Source organism: Colossoma macropomum, unplaced genomic scaffold, assembly GCF_904425465.1.
Source record: "Colossoma macropomum unplaced genomic scaffold, Colossoma_macropomum, whole genome shotgun sequence".
Classification (NCBI taxonomy): Eukaryota; Metazoa; Chordata; class Actinopteri; order Characiformes; family Serrasalmidae; genus Colossoma; species Colossoma macropomum.
In genome coordinates, this window is record NW_023494784.1 from 31,889,723 (window position 1) to 31,905,366 (window position 15,644).

General features: G+C 39.5%; 1 protein-coding gene across 2 annotated transcripts in view; it reads right to left on the reverse strand.

The window, feature by feature from the left end:
- Positions 1 to 6,545: 6,545 nt before the first annotated feature.
- Positions 6,546 to 15,644, reverse strand: part of tmem198a (transmembrane protein 198a) — a 32,005-nt gene continuing 22,906 nt past the window's right edge. For both annotated transcript variants that reach the window (XM_036568751.1, XM_036568761.1), the window contains 2 exons: positions 10,551 to 10,822; positions 6,546 to 8,511 (listed from right to left, as the gene is read on the reverse strand). In XM_036568751.1, the coding sequence (XP_036424644.1) occupies positions 8,359 to 8,511; positions 10,551 to 10,822 (425 nt within the window). In that variant the 3' untranslated portion in view covers positions 6,546 to 8,358. The remainder of the gene's footprint in view (positions 8,512 to 10,550; positions 10,823 to 15,644) is intronic.

The following is a 15,644-nucleotide window of genomic DNA, read 5'->3' on the forward strand; positions in this document are numbered from 1 at the left end:
TGTAAGCTTCACAGAACTTTTATTTTGTGGTTTCGGTAAAATGAAACACACACACACACACACACACACACACACACATACAAACACACACACACACACATTTTCTAAACCGCTCATGCTTCTGGGTCGTGGGGGGTGCCGGAGCCTATCCCAGCTGTCATTGGGCAGGAGGGAGGATACACCCCGAACAGGTCATCATAAAATTAATTATTCCCAAAGTGGCACTACACATGAATACCTATCTATCTATCTGTCTGTCTGTCTGTCTGTCTGTCTGTCTGTTTATCTATCTATCTATCTATCTATCTATCTATCTATCTATCTATCATGTGGTCCAAAAGTTTAAGAATACAGTGAAACTGTTGTTTTTTCATTTAAACCTGAAAATTAATAACAGAAAGTTAGAATTATGAACATTTGAAAAAAGGTATGCAAATAATAAATAAGTTGAAGAAGACAAATTCAAGATTCTGCACTATGTCTATGTCTATATCTATGTCACAATTCCAAATTAAGCAAATTGGCAAGGATGACCATGTTAAGGCCTTGGTATAAAAAAGGTATTTTTTCAGTCTTATCCATTCACTCATACACATGCATTACTGCAAATGAAGTTTCGGCACACTTAGTCAAATTACACATTTTGTTGATTTTCTATGTGAAAATAATTTAACACACCCTCCACTGAAAACACACTTCTGCTCATTTTAATACACAATTACTATTTATTTGCTGAATTCAAAATATGGGGAAAAAGTCAAACATATAATGTGGTGTGTCCAATAGTTCTGGCACATATTTCCAATATGCAAATATACAAAATTTATGTACTAAAATTTTCAGAAAGAATGCCTTATTAAAGTTTGTTCCCTGTAGAGGATTATTTTAAGATTAACATTAAAATTACATTAACACTCATTACAGAACAGTGCTAACCTGCTGCTAAAAATATAGGCACTTTAATGCAGTGCATAAATCGCTCACACACTCACATAGCTGGTCTGGCCTTTCTCTGTACACCACGTACAGAAACCTCCTCCTTCTGCTCCACTTCAGCAGCCAACTGTCAGCCCCTGAGGCCAGAGGTCATCGCAGAAGCATATGTGTGGAATCTTTCTACCATGACCTTTCTCTCTCACCGCCTATAATCACCTCTCCTTATCCACACAAAGCATGCGTCCCACCCCACTGCCCCAGTCACAGCTCCGGCTGACCTTTAGAATGCTCCCTGCAGTTTCACCATCTGATTACAGTATGCTGCACCACAACTAAGACTGAAACATTCACAACTAAAGTGGTTAAGGTAACAGCTCTGGCCTCTGTGTCTGGCAAACGCAGGATAGTTCATTTCTACAAAACAAGCTGCCATCTGTGTGAATGTGAAGAAGTGGAAAAAGGTAGGAAAATATACAGCACACGTTTTAGAGTTTTCACACGTGAAAGCACTATAAACTTTAACATTCTGTCTCCTGAATCACAACTGATTCAACTCATCGGTTAATTAGCAAGGCCTTCAAGAGTGGAATTCAAAGCATTACACAGAGGAAAACAATAATCTCTGCAGATCTGTGGCCCAGACGGAAACCACTTTGACATGCCTGATATTCATGTAGAATTCAAGAACCATTTTTTATTCCCCAAAAGAACCTCAGTGTTGTTTAAAGAAATGCTTCAACTCATACGCAGTCCTAGTTAAAGATTCCTAAATTATTTTTGACTTGGCCATACAATGAGACGAAAATCTTGATTAGCATTAATCTTTATACTATGTGGAGTTCTTTCAACTATAAGAAAGGTTCTTCATACTTACAGATCTTATTTACAAAACAGTTATTTAAAAACATTCTTTGAAAGGTTCTTTAAAGGGCCAAAAGTGGTTCTTCTTTGGTGAAGAATGTTTTTTGATGCTTTTTTAAAAGAGTGTAGAGATTAGGTTGAAAAACTCTGGTATTCCTTTGTAGAACTATCCATCAAAAGGTTCTTTCGAGAAGCAAAGGTGGTACTGTGTACTTCTGTATCTGTAGGTGTGCATCTTCTGTAGGCACCAGACCAAAATCAAGGGTATTAAGAAGGAGTTTACTGCAGGAACAGTCTCTACTTTTCTGGGAGGGTTTTACACTAGATGTTAGAATTGCATTTCAGCCACAAGAGCATTAGTGAGGTCAGGTACTGATGCTGGATGATTAGTTTTGGATCACAAACACCACTCCAACTCATCCCAAAGGTACTGGATGGAGAACCATGACTCCAGAAAGTTCCACTGCTCCACAGCCCAACACTGTAATAATAAGTGGCACGGTGCATGGTGATCTTAGGCTCATGCACAGCTGCTCCAGAGAGTCCAATGCTTTTCTATGGAGATTATGCAAGGTCAGCAGTATGTACACCTTCAAAGTGTCTGGATACATATAAACCATGGCTGTTCATTTTTCTTGGGTGGTTTTGTTGGTAGTTTTGTTCTTATGGAGTAAGCAGAGAACCTCTTTCCTGTCACATGCTTGCTCTCACTCTCAGAAATACAAAATCTTTCTCTCCTTCTCTCATTGAAGGATGACAAAACCATATCGTTTGTTGTGGGTGTTGTTAAAGCAGGAGCAGGGGTCAGAGCTCTCTCTCCCTCTCTCTCTTTCTGTAGGCTAGCAGTCTAGATGCGTCCTCCAGAGAGTATAGCCTAATTAGGCAGGGTGTTGAACATCGGGCTGTAATTGAGAGTGTGTAATCACGCTAAAAACTAGCTACCATCCTCTCATCAGCCAAGGCTAGACCACCTCAGAGGGGGCGCACATGAAAGAGAATCACTCACACAGGCCTGCTGTCTGAAGCGGCTGAGTGATGATGGAAAACAGGCATCTTAAAGGAAGAGTTCCTTTGCTCAGCAAAGTTGTAAAGAACTATTTTAGGATAATGGCCAATTAGTAAGTAAAAGTATGTACAAAAAACAAATCTATCTCTAAAGTTATCTAAAGATTCCTACATTCTTATTGGTTTGGCCATACAGTTCTACAGCTGGTATAGAACCTTTACATTATGTGAAGCCTTTAGAGAAGTCCATCATGCTGGCACATATGAGTGTCACACTGTGCATTTTAATATTGATGTTTTTTCAAAACATTGCGTGTTTTGTGTGTTATTAGACCCAGGTGCTACGACCTATTTATGAGGTTTCTGTCAGATTTTATTATAATTTGACCTTCAGTTTTGAGTATTTTGGGTCTCCCCATCTAGAGGGAGAGGGGTCTGGTCTTGTATGACTGGAAATAACTGCCTGGTGGCGTTGCAAAAATGACTGCCAACTGAACAGACTTTACTATATGGACTTTGACAGTAAGCAGTGCTATAGCAGGCTATCCTTAACCATTTACACTGTGTAGCTGTCAGCTTTGAAATCCGTGCCTATCAAGTGCAGCCAAATAAAGAATTTAACAGTGTTACACCCAGTAGCGGTGTCAGGACTCTTGTTTTGGATGGGCACAAATTTGACGGTGGGCCGAACCTAGCTCTCGCAGATAAACCTGCAGTATGATAAGCCAAACAGCACAAAACTCGGTCAAGACTGAGTTACTCGGCAGAACCACACAGTGCGGACTGATTGCCGGCACGACCCACTGGACGATGAGACCCAAAGTAGAAGTGACTGAACAGGTTAGAAATCATGTTAGTTACATTCACACAGAATTACATGTTCCTGCATGCTAAAGAGCACTCATTATAATAGCACTGAAACTTTCTCTGTTTGTTACTTTTATTTTATACAAACTAAAGCACTTTTAAACTTTAATGCATGTTTTGTAGCCATATTTGTAAAATGTTTTGTAAAATTACTTCCTCATTGAGAGGGTTACAGCTAAATGCTAACCCTGGATAGCAGCCTAAGCAAGCGTAAAGTACTAAAACATTGGCCAAGGATCATCATATCCTTTCCTCCTTAGGGGTCACAGAAAATATTTGGGATCATATTTGGATCACTATTCAACAACTGTTCCTTATTATTATTATTATTATTATTATTATCACATAGATTAGAGGTGAGGAATAATTAGGATTCGCCTGTGTGGAAGTTATGTCTGTAACCACAGTTCTATCAAATAAAATGTAATTAAATAATATTAAATTAAACTGTATATTTAAAAATATTTAATCTCAGATGTCTGCTAAAAAGAAAGTAATAGTGAGACAAAATAACAGTCTAAGAACACAGCTTAACAAAAAACAAAGTACTATTACTAAAAGTACTATTAGTATTTTTCATTTCATTAAAGAAAAATGTTCTAGCTTTCATTAAAATATATTTGTGTGGGAGGTTTCTTTTTTAAGATATTGATATTTCATCAGAGGCCTAATTATGTATCTGTATAAGTGCAAATATTAGGCCATACAGCCTAAACCTATTGTCACCTCCGTGTTGTGTGGTGTGGAGAAGCATGCAGGCACTGAAACACTGAATTTCACCACTGCAGTTGACAGTGATTTTCTTTATATACTTCTAAGGAAATGGCTTGTGCCAGATATTCGCATCAATGCACATCATATCGTGAAACTCGCATATTGCTGCACCCCTACTGCTCTATAATTACTAAAAGAACCAAATATATTGAAAGGTTTTTCTATGGCATTGCCTTTATTGTGAAGAGTGTAGATGCAAGGAACATGCAAACTTGCTATTTAAAGATAAGAAATTGCAGATTTGGTGCATCTTCTATAGCAGGAGTGTAATAGATAAAACTAAATCTACAGCCACACCTTATCTCATAAATATGAAGAGAAGCACGAACATTAAGCTGACTTAATGTGATTTCTCATTTTCGTCTGTGCAAATGAATTCTGGCACTGCAGGGGGAATACACATTTAATTTCAGTAGAAAAAATGACTCTGTGCATCCAAGCCCTACTTGAGCGCATTTCCCTTTATAGTTGATGCATGCCCTGGAGTCACAGCCACACACAGTGTAGTATGTATCCAGTGTGCATGTCAGTACGCTCTCATTTCAGCCCCTGCTTGCACCAGAGTACAGCTTTCAAAATAGAAAAGAAGGAGGAAACACAAGCACAGTGAAGTATTCATTGACATATGTTTTTGTAATTTTGTATATTGAATATACTTCTTGTACAGATGTCCAGTGTTTTTTGACTTTGTACTTACAAATAAAAGTATGTGTTCACAGGAAAAAACTAAGTTATTTTTAAAAAACATAAACTGGAAGGGAAAAAACTATTTAGACAACAAAAAATAACATCAGTACTCTGTTGCAAAGCCACTGTTGGAGATTACAGCTTCAAGAGTAATTGCCTTTTTTGGCATCATGGTTCAATTTTGTCCGTTTCCCCTTGGCAATTTCCCAGCATTATGAGGGTCTCTCTGATGGACTTGCGATTTTAAAATCCTCCATAAATATTCAATGGGATTTAAAGCAGGAGACTGGCTAGGCATGCAAGCACCTTTACCTTCATTTTTAGAAAATAGCCTCATGTTATTTTGGCTGTATGTCATTGTCTTGTCAAAACGTCCATCTTCTCCTCAGATTTGGTTTGTTGGCCATTGAGATTACATTTTTCGTTCATGTCCCATTACAAAGTGTGTTGCTATATTTATGTGTAATGCCCCAGTACTGTTCACAGAGGCCACCCATATCACAACGCTCCCACCTCCATACTTCACTGCGAGTGTGAGGTTTTTGGGATCGTACATGCAATCCTGACTTTCTCCAAGCATGGTGAGCTGAATTATTGCCAAAGACTTCTAGAACTACACTGTTTCAAAACAGTTCTGACCTAAATGCTTGTGTGCAAATTTTAGACGTGTGTATTTTTTGGCAGAGGAGTTGTGTAGGGTGTAGGAACAGAGATGACTTTGGTGCAGTTCATTGCATATTGTTCTCTGTGTAACTGTTGTTCCGGTAACACTTTTTAAGTGACTGCTGGCTTCTCTCTTAACTTCCTTTTCATTAGTCTGAGCACACATTGTAAAACGTGTGGTGCACCTCTCTGCGGACGAGAAGGTGTGGTTACATGACATTTCCACTTGCATATTATTGAACCTATTGTACTCACAGGGAAGGGATGTTTAAGGCCTTTGCTAGATCGCTGTAGTTTCCCACTCAAGTGTTGTTTAATAATGTTGTCCCTGAGAACTTTAGGGAGCTCCTTAACTTTCACCATGATTGCTACTTGTGTGAAACCTTCCCAACCAAATGCAATGTCTTATAATGACACCAGGTGCAAACGGCACAACAAAAGTTTTTGTAGAATTAATAGACAGGACTTTATTTTTTAACCTTTATATTCTTTATATTTACATATATTCTATGTATATTTTAATAGTGTGAATATTTTTACCTCATTCATTCAATTAGTTTTTTTAAACATATTTGTTTATGCTAAATAATAGGTAGTTGTTTGTATTTAGTAGTACAAAGTTAAAAGACATTATGTGTGTTAAAGTGGATAAATGCACTGGAATTATTAAATAATAAAAACAGAAGTGTCGGAAAAGTTGTTTCCCCTCATTGTACACACAAGCATATGCACACACAATAAAACAGGCAAGGTCTTTAGAAGTACTTTTATCATTCCAAGGTTTATACAAACACATGCAGCAATAATAATAATAATAATAATAATAATAATAGTAATAATAATAATAATAATAATAATAATAATAATAATAACGACAACAAACAACAATATCATGGGCTCAAATTTGTCTTTTCTTGTTGATAACCTTCAATCAGCTTCAAACTACCCAACTTTTGCTTTTAGCCAAAGTTTCAACCGAACTTCAAATAAATTAGAAATAAATAATGCTTCCAACAGACACATGATGACATTTAATCAGCATTCAGATGTAATTAAGCAATAATTGATTAGAAAAAAAGAAACACAAACACAAAAACATGACAGATGACAGCACTATCAGTAACACGGTACAGCAGGTATAAATATGTACAGCATTCGGCTAAATGTACAAAATGTACAAAATGTACAGGAGAAACAGGTTGTCTCCTGATGGACCTCCCGACACTGCCAAGGTAAAAGACACAGTAAACAGAGAGGCTGAGCCTTTCAGCTTTTTTCGATGCAGAGATCAGAATGAGGACTTCTTACTCATCCACCAAAAGGAGACATAGGGGAGAGAGGATGCGTGTAAACAAATGCTGAATTCAAAAAGGATACGTTAGTACTCTGACTTCCCTTATCCACAAATCCAGATGTGCAAACACACACTCTTCATCCCTGCCTACCCCATCACCCACACAGAAACACAATCATTCATTCGCACACACATACACACTCGGTCCCTGTTTAATGTGGCTGGCCCACCATTATAAATCTCCTCCACTCTTTTTCAATCAGAGACATCTTCCATCAATACCTTGGCTGCTTTGAAAACCTTCACAGTAGACAAGGACACTTTTTAATCTTCTGTATAAAAAAGTCCCCTAGCGTTCACAGTTCTACCTGCATCATTAGGGCTCTGCTGCTGCCTCAGCCCCTACGGCTCTAATGGGAGTCACCCCAACAAGTTTCTAACACTTTTAACTAAGCCTTATGGGACATAATGAGGAGTCAAATTATCATAAAACCACCACAGAGCTGCTCAGGCAGTATTAAATATAATTCAGCACTAAAGCAAACTTCACTTCCATCGTACACTGGCTGAGCAGGGTAAACCAAGATCATTTTTACAACAGTTACTGCACATGCTAGGAAGTAGAGGCTTCAGCAATGGCCCTTGAGTAAACAGTCCTTACCTATGAGTTTGCAGAATCTGGCCATTAGCCCAAATGAAACTCACTGTTTTCTGCTAGTGTAAAAGGTACATATGGCCCTTTCTATGTTGTAAACATTAAGGTTTCATGAATAGAGTGCATCCCTTAACTGTTCAAATTTCTCTCCCAAACTGAAGAGGTACAAAGTCTGCAGCTGTTAAACACAATGGGTTCATGTTTTTGTCAAGATGGAAAAAATCTGGCCCCATTACTAGTCTGAATAATGTCCCCTCTTTAAAATGGCTGCCATATTAATGTCACCATTCTGCCTGTTATGGCAGACAGTGCAGTGTGACAATGGGCTGAAGAGCCTCAGAGGGCCAGACACATATCCTACACGCACACACACACCCTGAGCAGCAGCACACAATGTAGGAAGAGAAACTATTACCAGCCAGAGTTGTACTGAATAAGTTTCTTGGCAAAAACAACTTGGCCCAATCTGCCACTTATTGCACAACAGAGAAGGGCCATTAAGTGGGTCTTCAGTGTAAAAGCATCTCCTCCTTTCAGCCTCCGTAAAGGAAAAGTGTCTGTGGGCTGGGGGGAGGTGTGGTTGGGATGGCACTATCCTGAACAGCAGGGGGCAGGGTTACACTCTGGCTGCAGGGCCTGTATGGGCTGTCAGAGGCACCTGAGAGCCACAGTCATAGTCCATGTCCACCATATGGGACCTGCCAATCAGCCTGCCATGAGAGTAGCCCCGCCTGTCCACATGCCTATCCCGGAAATGCTGAATATAGCTCTGAAACAGAGAGAGGAAGAGATAGAATGAGAGGCAATTAACGCTATCAGGTAAAGTCAATTACAGGTGTATCCAAAGGAGTCCATCCAAGAGTCAATTTGATTTTAGAATAAAAAACTACAATACTAATTGAAAGATATATGCTTTTATAAGTTTCTGGCTGTGCCTTAGTTTAACAAAGTGTTTTCCAAGCAGAGAATAAAACATTTCTCTCTCTGGACTGCCAGTGGTGAACCGTGACTGCCAGATAGAGGTAGACCTTCAGTTTGAGCCACAAATGACAACATTTTTAGTCAAAAACATGGAAAAAAAATAACACCTCTATGATAATGCGCATTTCTGCTATCACCCCATGGGATTCTATTAGTGTGTTCTTTAAAGCTTGTAAAAGACATTCCATAACCAAAAACAGAGCATGCTTGGCTGTATCTAGCTAGATACCACAGAGAAACAAATCTTGATGGCCTAGAAGGCCTTGAGACGGTTCACCACTGTTTTATGTGCTAAATGCCAATCTTGCAAATGTTAATGGATTGATACTGAAAAAGTGGAGTGAAAGATAGCTAGACAGGTGGATCAATGGGTGAATGAATTACGGGTTCCTTGATCCAAACTTTTCTCTCCTAGTACAAATTCTGATAACTGAAATCAGGCTGTCATCCAATACAGAGTACTGATCCAATACTAGTGCTGTGTTAAAGCAAAGCACATAAACATACACTATATGGACAAAAGTACTGGGGCACCTACACATTACACCTGCAGGAGCTTTTATGACATCCCATTCCAAATCCATAGACATTCATATGGAGTTGGTCCTCCCTTTGCAGCTGTAACAGCTTCCACTCTTCTGTGAAGCTTTCTACAAGATTTTGGAGTGTGTCCATGGGAATTTTTATCCATTTCCTCTAGAAGAGCATTTGTGAGGTCAGACACTGATGTTGGATGAGAGGGCCTGGCTCACAATTTCCATTCTAGATCATCCCAAAGGTGTTTGATGGGGTTGAGGTCAGGGCTCTGTGAGGGCCAGTCAAGTTCTTCCACACCAAACTCATCCAACCATGCTTTTATGGATCTTGCTTTGTGCACTGGGGCACAGTCATGCTGAAACAGAAAAGGGCCTTCCCCAAACTGTTCCCACAAAGTTGGAAACATACAATTGTCCAAATGGTCTTGGTATGCTAAAGCAATAAGATTTCCCTTCCCTGGAACTAAGGGGCCAAGGCCAACCCCTGAAAAACAACCCCATAGCATTATCCCTCCTCCACCAAACTTTACAGTTGGCCCAATGCAGTCAGGCATGTGACATTCTCCTGGCTTTCGCCAAACCCAGACTCATCCATCAGACTGCCAGATAGACAAGCGTGATTAGTCACTCCACAGAATACATTTCCACTGCTCCAGAGTCCAGTGATGGCATGCTTTACACCACTCCATCCGTCGCGTGGCACTGTGCTTGGTGATGTAAAGCTTGCATGCAGCTGCTTAGCCAAGGAAACCCATGCCATGAAGCTCCCAGTGCACAGTTTTGTGCTGATGTTAATCCAGAGGAAGTTTGAACTCAGTTACTGAGTCATCAAAGCGTTGGTGACTTATGCCCTACGCGCCTCAGCACTCGGTGACCCCGCTCTTAACTGGTGGTCTGCCACTTCATGGCTGAGTTGCTGTGGTTCCTAAACGCTTTCACTTTTTAATAACACTACTCACAGTTGGTCGTGGAATGGTGGCATCCTATTACAAGACCATGCTCGAATTCAGTGAGCTCTTCAGAATGACCCATTCTTTCTCAAATGTTTGTAAAGACAGACTGCATGACTAGGTGCTTGATTTTATACATCTGTGGCAATGTGACTGAAAGAAACACCTGATGATTAAAAGGGGTGTGTCCAAATACTCTTGTCCATGTAGTGTAAATATACAGTAGGTGCTAGTGTACTTTTTTTAAATTATTTTGTTCTACAAAGTTTACAAAAATGCACTGTTAGATGATTAAAAAACAGGATCAGATGAATGAAACACATGGACAGATGAGGATTTACCGGTGAGAGCACATCTCCGTCATAGCGGCGTATGGGATTGGGCTTCCTGCGGGAGGTTGGCTCTGGCTGCTGCGCCTTGACTGGTGGGTTGGTGGGGTGTGGGTTAGTCTGGGGTGGGTGGTGGTACTTCGGCTTCTGCTTATGCTGCTGCTGTTGCTGCTGCTGAGGTTTCTGCGGCTTTGTCGTCTTCTTCTTCTTTCTGATCTCCCTCCTTTCCTCCTTCTGACGAATCTTCATCAACTGCACTCGTCGCTGCTGGTGACTGATGAACACTTTACAGGCAGGACAGAGAAATGAGAGAGGGTGAGAGGGAGAGCGAGTGATGGAGTAAGAGAGCCAGAGGCTTGCTCATTACCTATTCATTGTAACAGAAAGAATGAGACATACATATTAGGCATAGGTAAACAGTAAAGGAGGGAATGTAGGGGGAGAGAGAGAGAGAGAGAGAGAGAGAGAGAGAGAGAGAGAGAGAGAGAGAGAGAGAGAGAGAGAGAGAGAGAATCAGAAGAACAGCCTATACATTCATTCATATTCCCTGTCAGGCAGACAAAAACAACCACAGACGCTTCCTCATCCATATATCGCCTCTCCCTGTTCGTAGTTTTCCTGAAAAGTAAAGACTCAAATCTCCCTGTATCTCGCCCACTGATCCGCCACCCCGATGCCAAACAAACCGTTGAGTGTTTTGACACATTCTGCTGCTCCACATGCCTAAATCAGCAATCGCATTCTGTTCCTTGCCATTATTAGAGGCAGCCGGATTATTTCTGTCCTTTCAGTCACTCTGTTGTGTCTTGACAGCTACGGGCCCCATCTGTCAGAGAATTCACATAATGAGCTCCCTCTTTCTAACACACACACCCCTCCTATCCCACGATTTTATTCCACCCCTCCCCCTCCCTCATCAATGTCCCTCTTTCCTCCCCTATAAAGAGGGGCCCCAGCTTGTTGCTATGGCAGCTGCCCCTAGCACCACTGAAGCTTCCTTGCCTCAGTTCTTGCGTGCTGGTTTGTTTTGTCTTGTTTTGTTTTGGTACACTTCCATGCCGGCTATATTAGAAAGAGAGTCTCAAGGTGCAGCACAGACATCTGACAATACTACTGCATCAGGTGACATCCCATCTGTTTTCTACAGACATGGCTCTTTATGCTCTAGTTTTCCACACATAATCCACAATTTGAAAATCTCAAAAAAACAAGTGACTGATATCACACACACACACACACCATCATCTAAACCGCTTATCCTTCTGGGTGTGACTGATATCATCAACAGGTATTTTTTAATAAACACTCCAATAGTTTTAGTGAAACTAAAAGACCATTCTCAACGGTCACATTTTCTAAACTCAGAACCTCAAAGTTTTAAATAATGTACAGTGCTGTTCAAAACCCCTAGACTACCCTTGATTTATTTAATGTCTAGCCATTCATGTCAGTTAATTTTTTTTTTTTTTAAATGTAGAGAAAATAACTGAAAATATAGAGACCCCTAACAAGCATCTAAGACGTGATAGACCACCAAAACTGTCACCATCATGTCAATAGTACTTAAAACTTTCATCTTTGAGAGAGAAGAGAAAATCAGGCTGCACTTTTGCTTCAGATCTGACTAAATGCACAGATGTTTCTGTCCATCTTTCCACTGTGAGAAGACTCAACGCTATGGGCCTGAATGGATGTGTAGCTGTCAAGAAGCTCTTACTGACAAAAAGGAAATTTGCAAATCATACAAAAAAGCGGACTGACCACCCCAGAGTCCAGACCTCAAAATCACTGAATGTGTTTGGAATAACTTGGATCGTGAGAATCTGAAAATGTAACCAGCATTCTAAGACTGACGTCTGGAGGAGTGGAAAAACATCCCTGAAGATTTCTTTGAATAACTGAAAGCAAGTCTCCCTGAAAGAGTGAAAGCAATAATAAAGGCAAAGAGTGAACACACTAAATACAGAAAAAAAATTAAATTAAATTTGGTTGCTAAGGCTTCGGTGTAATTTTCTGTTAGATATATGTTTGCTATTTTTTCCTGACACTGAAAAACGAGTAACTTGTTTTTTAATGGCCAGTTAGACTGGGGAAGGGTGGTCTCTGACTTTTGCACAGTACAGCAAATATTTCTACCCAAGTTAGAGCTTCCCAGAAATCTAATCTGAAGGTTTCTGTCCTTTTTTTTAAATCAGTTTTATTCACAAAGGTTGTAATGTTATAACATGTTATAACATGTTATTCTCATTCCACAGGTTATGCCTGGATGCATCTTACAGGTTTTTGTCATTTTTAACAAGATGGCATGCCAGCATAGCAGTCTGTAGCTGACAAAAGAGCATTAAACCATTGAAATCCTTAGAAATGATATATTCTCCCCAAGTATTTGTGTCTATAACATAACAAAACAAGTTACTAGTGCTTCAGTCAGTGAGATTTTCACTGATATTTATACATCAATGGACGCTTTATATCAGCTGATTTTGTTGGGCCCTACTAATCACCTGCTATTGGCTGCTGCACTAAAGCTATTTACAAGCAAAGGTCTCAGACTTCACTGGATAATTTGTGTCCTGAACAACACACACTCAGGTTCGTTCAAAAAAGACAACGATACAGCAAATGCACAAATCCTCAGACAGCACATCCAGGTCATTGTTTCCCACAGCGGCTCTGACTAAGCCAGCATGCGGGATGCAGGAGAACCATTCTGCTCTCCACAGGACCAGCATCATACGGAGTGATTAAGTAGGACAGTCAGAAATAGAGCATCATCACAGACCTCTGCTCATCAGCCGGGCTGCACTGGACAACCATCAGTGAAATGTAGCGCACATTATGTAATAAGTAGAAAAATTATCTTCAAGTCCTGGGAAAGCTACATCAAATGTAGTCATATTTTATCATTCATTGGTTCTGCATGCTAAAAATTTTATAGTTCTGCTCTATAAATGTACAATCCTCAGAATGTAGGCCTATAGCTCTGTGATGGACAAAGAAATGACCATTCAGATCACTCCCTTTTCTAAAAAAGAAAAAAAAAACTCACGTCACTATTATTGGCACACCAACAAGTTCTTTCAATCAAAATGTAACTGAACCGTGTTCCCATTTATATTTCACTTCTCAAGTCAAACTAAGTGTTCAGAAACTCTTAAGTCTCTAACATGTTTTGCTGGGATATCAATATGCGGTGACACTGAGCCCAAATTCTCTACATCATTTATCAACAATACAAAATTACAGAATACACAAATAAAATGAGATAAATGTATGTTTACCTTCATAAATCAGCGAATACCTATAAAATATATATCTACACGAGATGGAACGATTGGGGGCAGTGCTGGATGCAACATTTAAAAGGCGCAGAAGTGATTCTCAACAGCAAAACAAAGGGACCGCTCCCTTCAGTGCTCCTTCAGAAGCTCCGTCCAGTTTTTTAGATCTTCATGGCCATAAAACCCTTTGATGACATGCCATGAGCGAATAACAACACAGTAAGCAATGCAGCTAATGTTAGCTAGCTAACTAGTTTGTTTGCAACAATTGCTGCTGCAAAGGTAACCACAAACTTCAGCAAATGGGACAAAATAATACTGACCTATTTTTTATTTAAGTTAATGTTACCCACCTGTCAAGCAGAAACAGAGAAACTGTTCCCTTTTAATGCCTTTTCATGCTGTCAACTCTTTTCACAGCTGAAGTCAGCTCTCAGGATCGGCCAAGTTACAGAAATATCAGCCAATCACCGATCGAATATTTGGACTGAACATCGCCCAATACAGACACAAAGCCAAACGATCCTACCATCCTACATTCCTGAAAATGCCCATATCAACTGTTAGGGCAATAATGAAGAAGTTTAAAACAACCAGTCAACCTGTCTGAAATTGGGCACAAATGTATTTTGCCCCCACACACAGTGAACAGGACATCACAGAGACAAAAATTTCCACAAACCACAGACACAAGCACCAGGTGCTCGCTAGACGCTACTAAAACTTTGACTTGGCCATCCCTGTCCATTGACCTAAAGCCCACTGAAAACCTGAGGGGTGAGCAGTGGTCTCAGATTGCATGCTCTGTATTCTCCAATCTCATTAGGCCTTATAAGAGAAGACTCATGGCTTTTATGCTGGCAAAGTAAGACTGCACAAAGTACTTAATGTAGACCTACCAATAATTATGACACAATGGTTTTGTTAAAAAAAATAATATTTTGATAGGTTTATTTATTCTTGGACTAAATTTAAATTTAAATATTAAACATTTTCTCATATTTTCAGTATAAGATTGATCTAATTAAACACAAAAACATTTTATGACATTTTCACCTGTTTACCTAGGGTGCCAATAATTATGGAAATTACTCTAAAAAGATGCTGTGCAACTGTGCATCTTCACCAATTTCAAATACTTAATAGGAAGTGTAAAAATGTTCAAAATTATAAACAGAGTTGTAGATGACCAAGTTATACAGCATAATCTTAAAATAAAATATTTCACATTTGAGAAGCGTTGATCAAATCTCAAAGCAGATGAGTAAAACAGATAACAGATAAATACAATACACAACCCTGTTTTCAAAAATGTTAGGACACTGTGCAAAATGTAATTAAAAACTAAATCTTAAACTTAGCTGAAAATAGTACAAAGAAAACATATCAAATGTAGAAACTAAGAAATGTTTTGTTTATTCAAAAAATATATGCCCATTCTGAATTTGATGCAAGCAACATGTTTCAAAAAAGTTGGGACGGGGGCATGTTTACCAGTGTGTTGCACCATCTCTTCTTATAACAACAGTATGAGCATTTGAGAACTGAAGAGAACAATTGCTGTAGTTTTGAAAATGAAATGTTTTCCCATTCTTGTTTGATGTAGTATTTCAGCTGCTCAACATTTTGGAATCTCCTTTGTCATGTTTTTGATTTCATAATGCGCCAAATGTTTTGAATGGGTGACAGGTCTGGACTGCAGGGAAGCCAGTTAAGCACCTAGACTCTAGGGAACCATGCTGTCGTAATACAAGGCCGACCCTAAAAAAGACATCAACTGGATGGCAGCATATGTTGCTCCAAAACCTGTATATTTTGTTCAGCA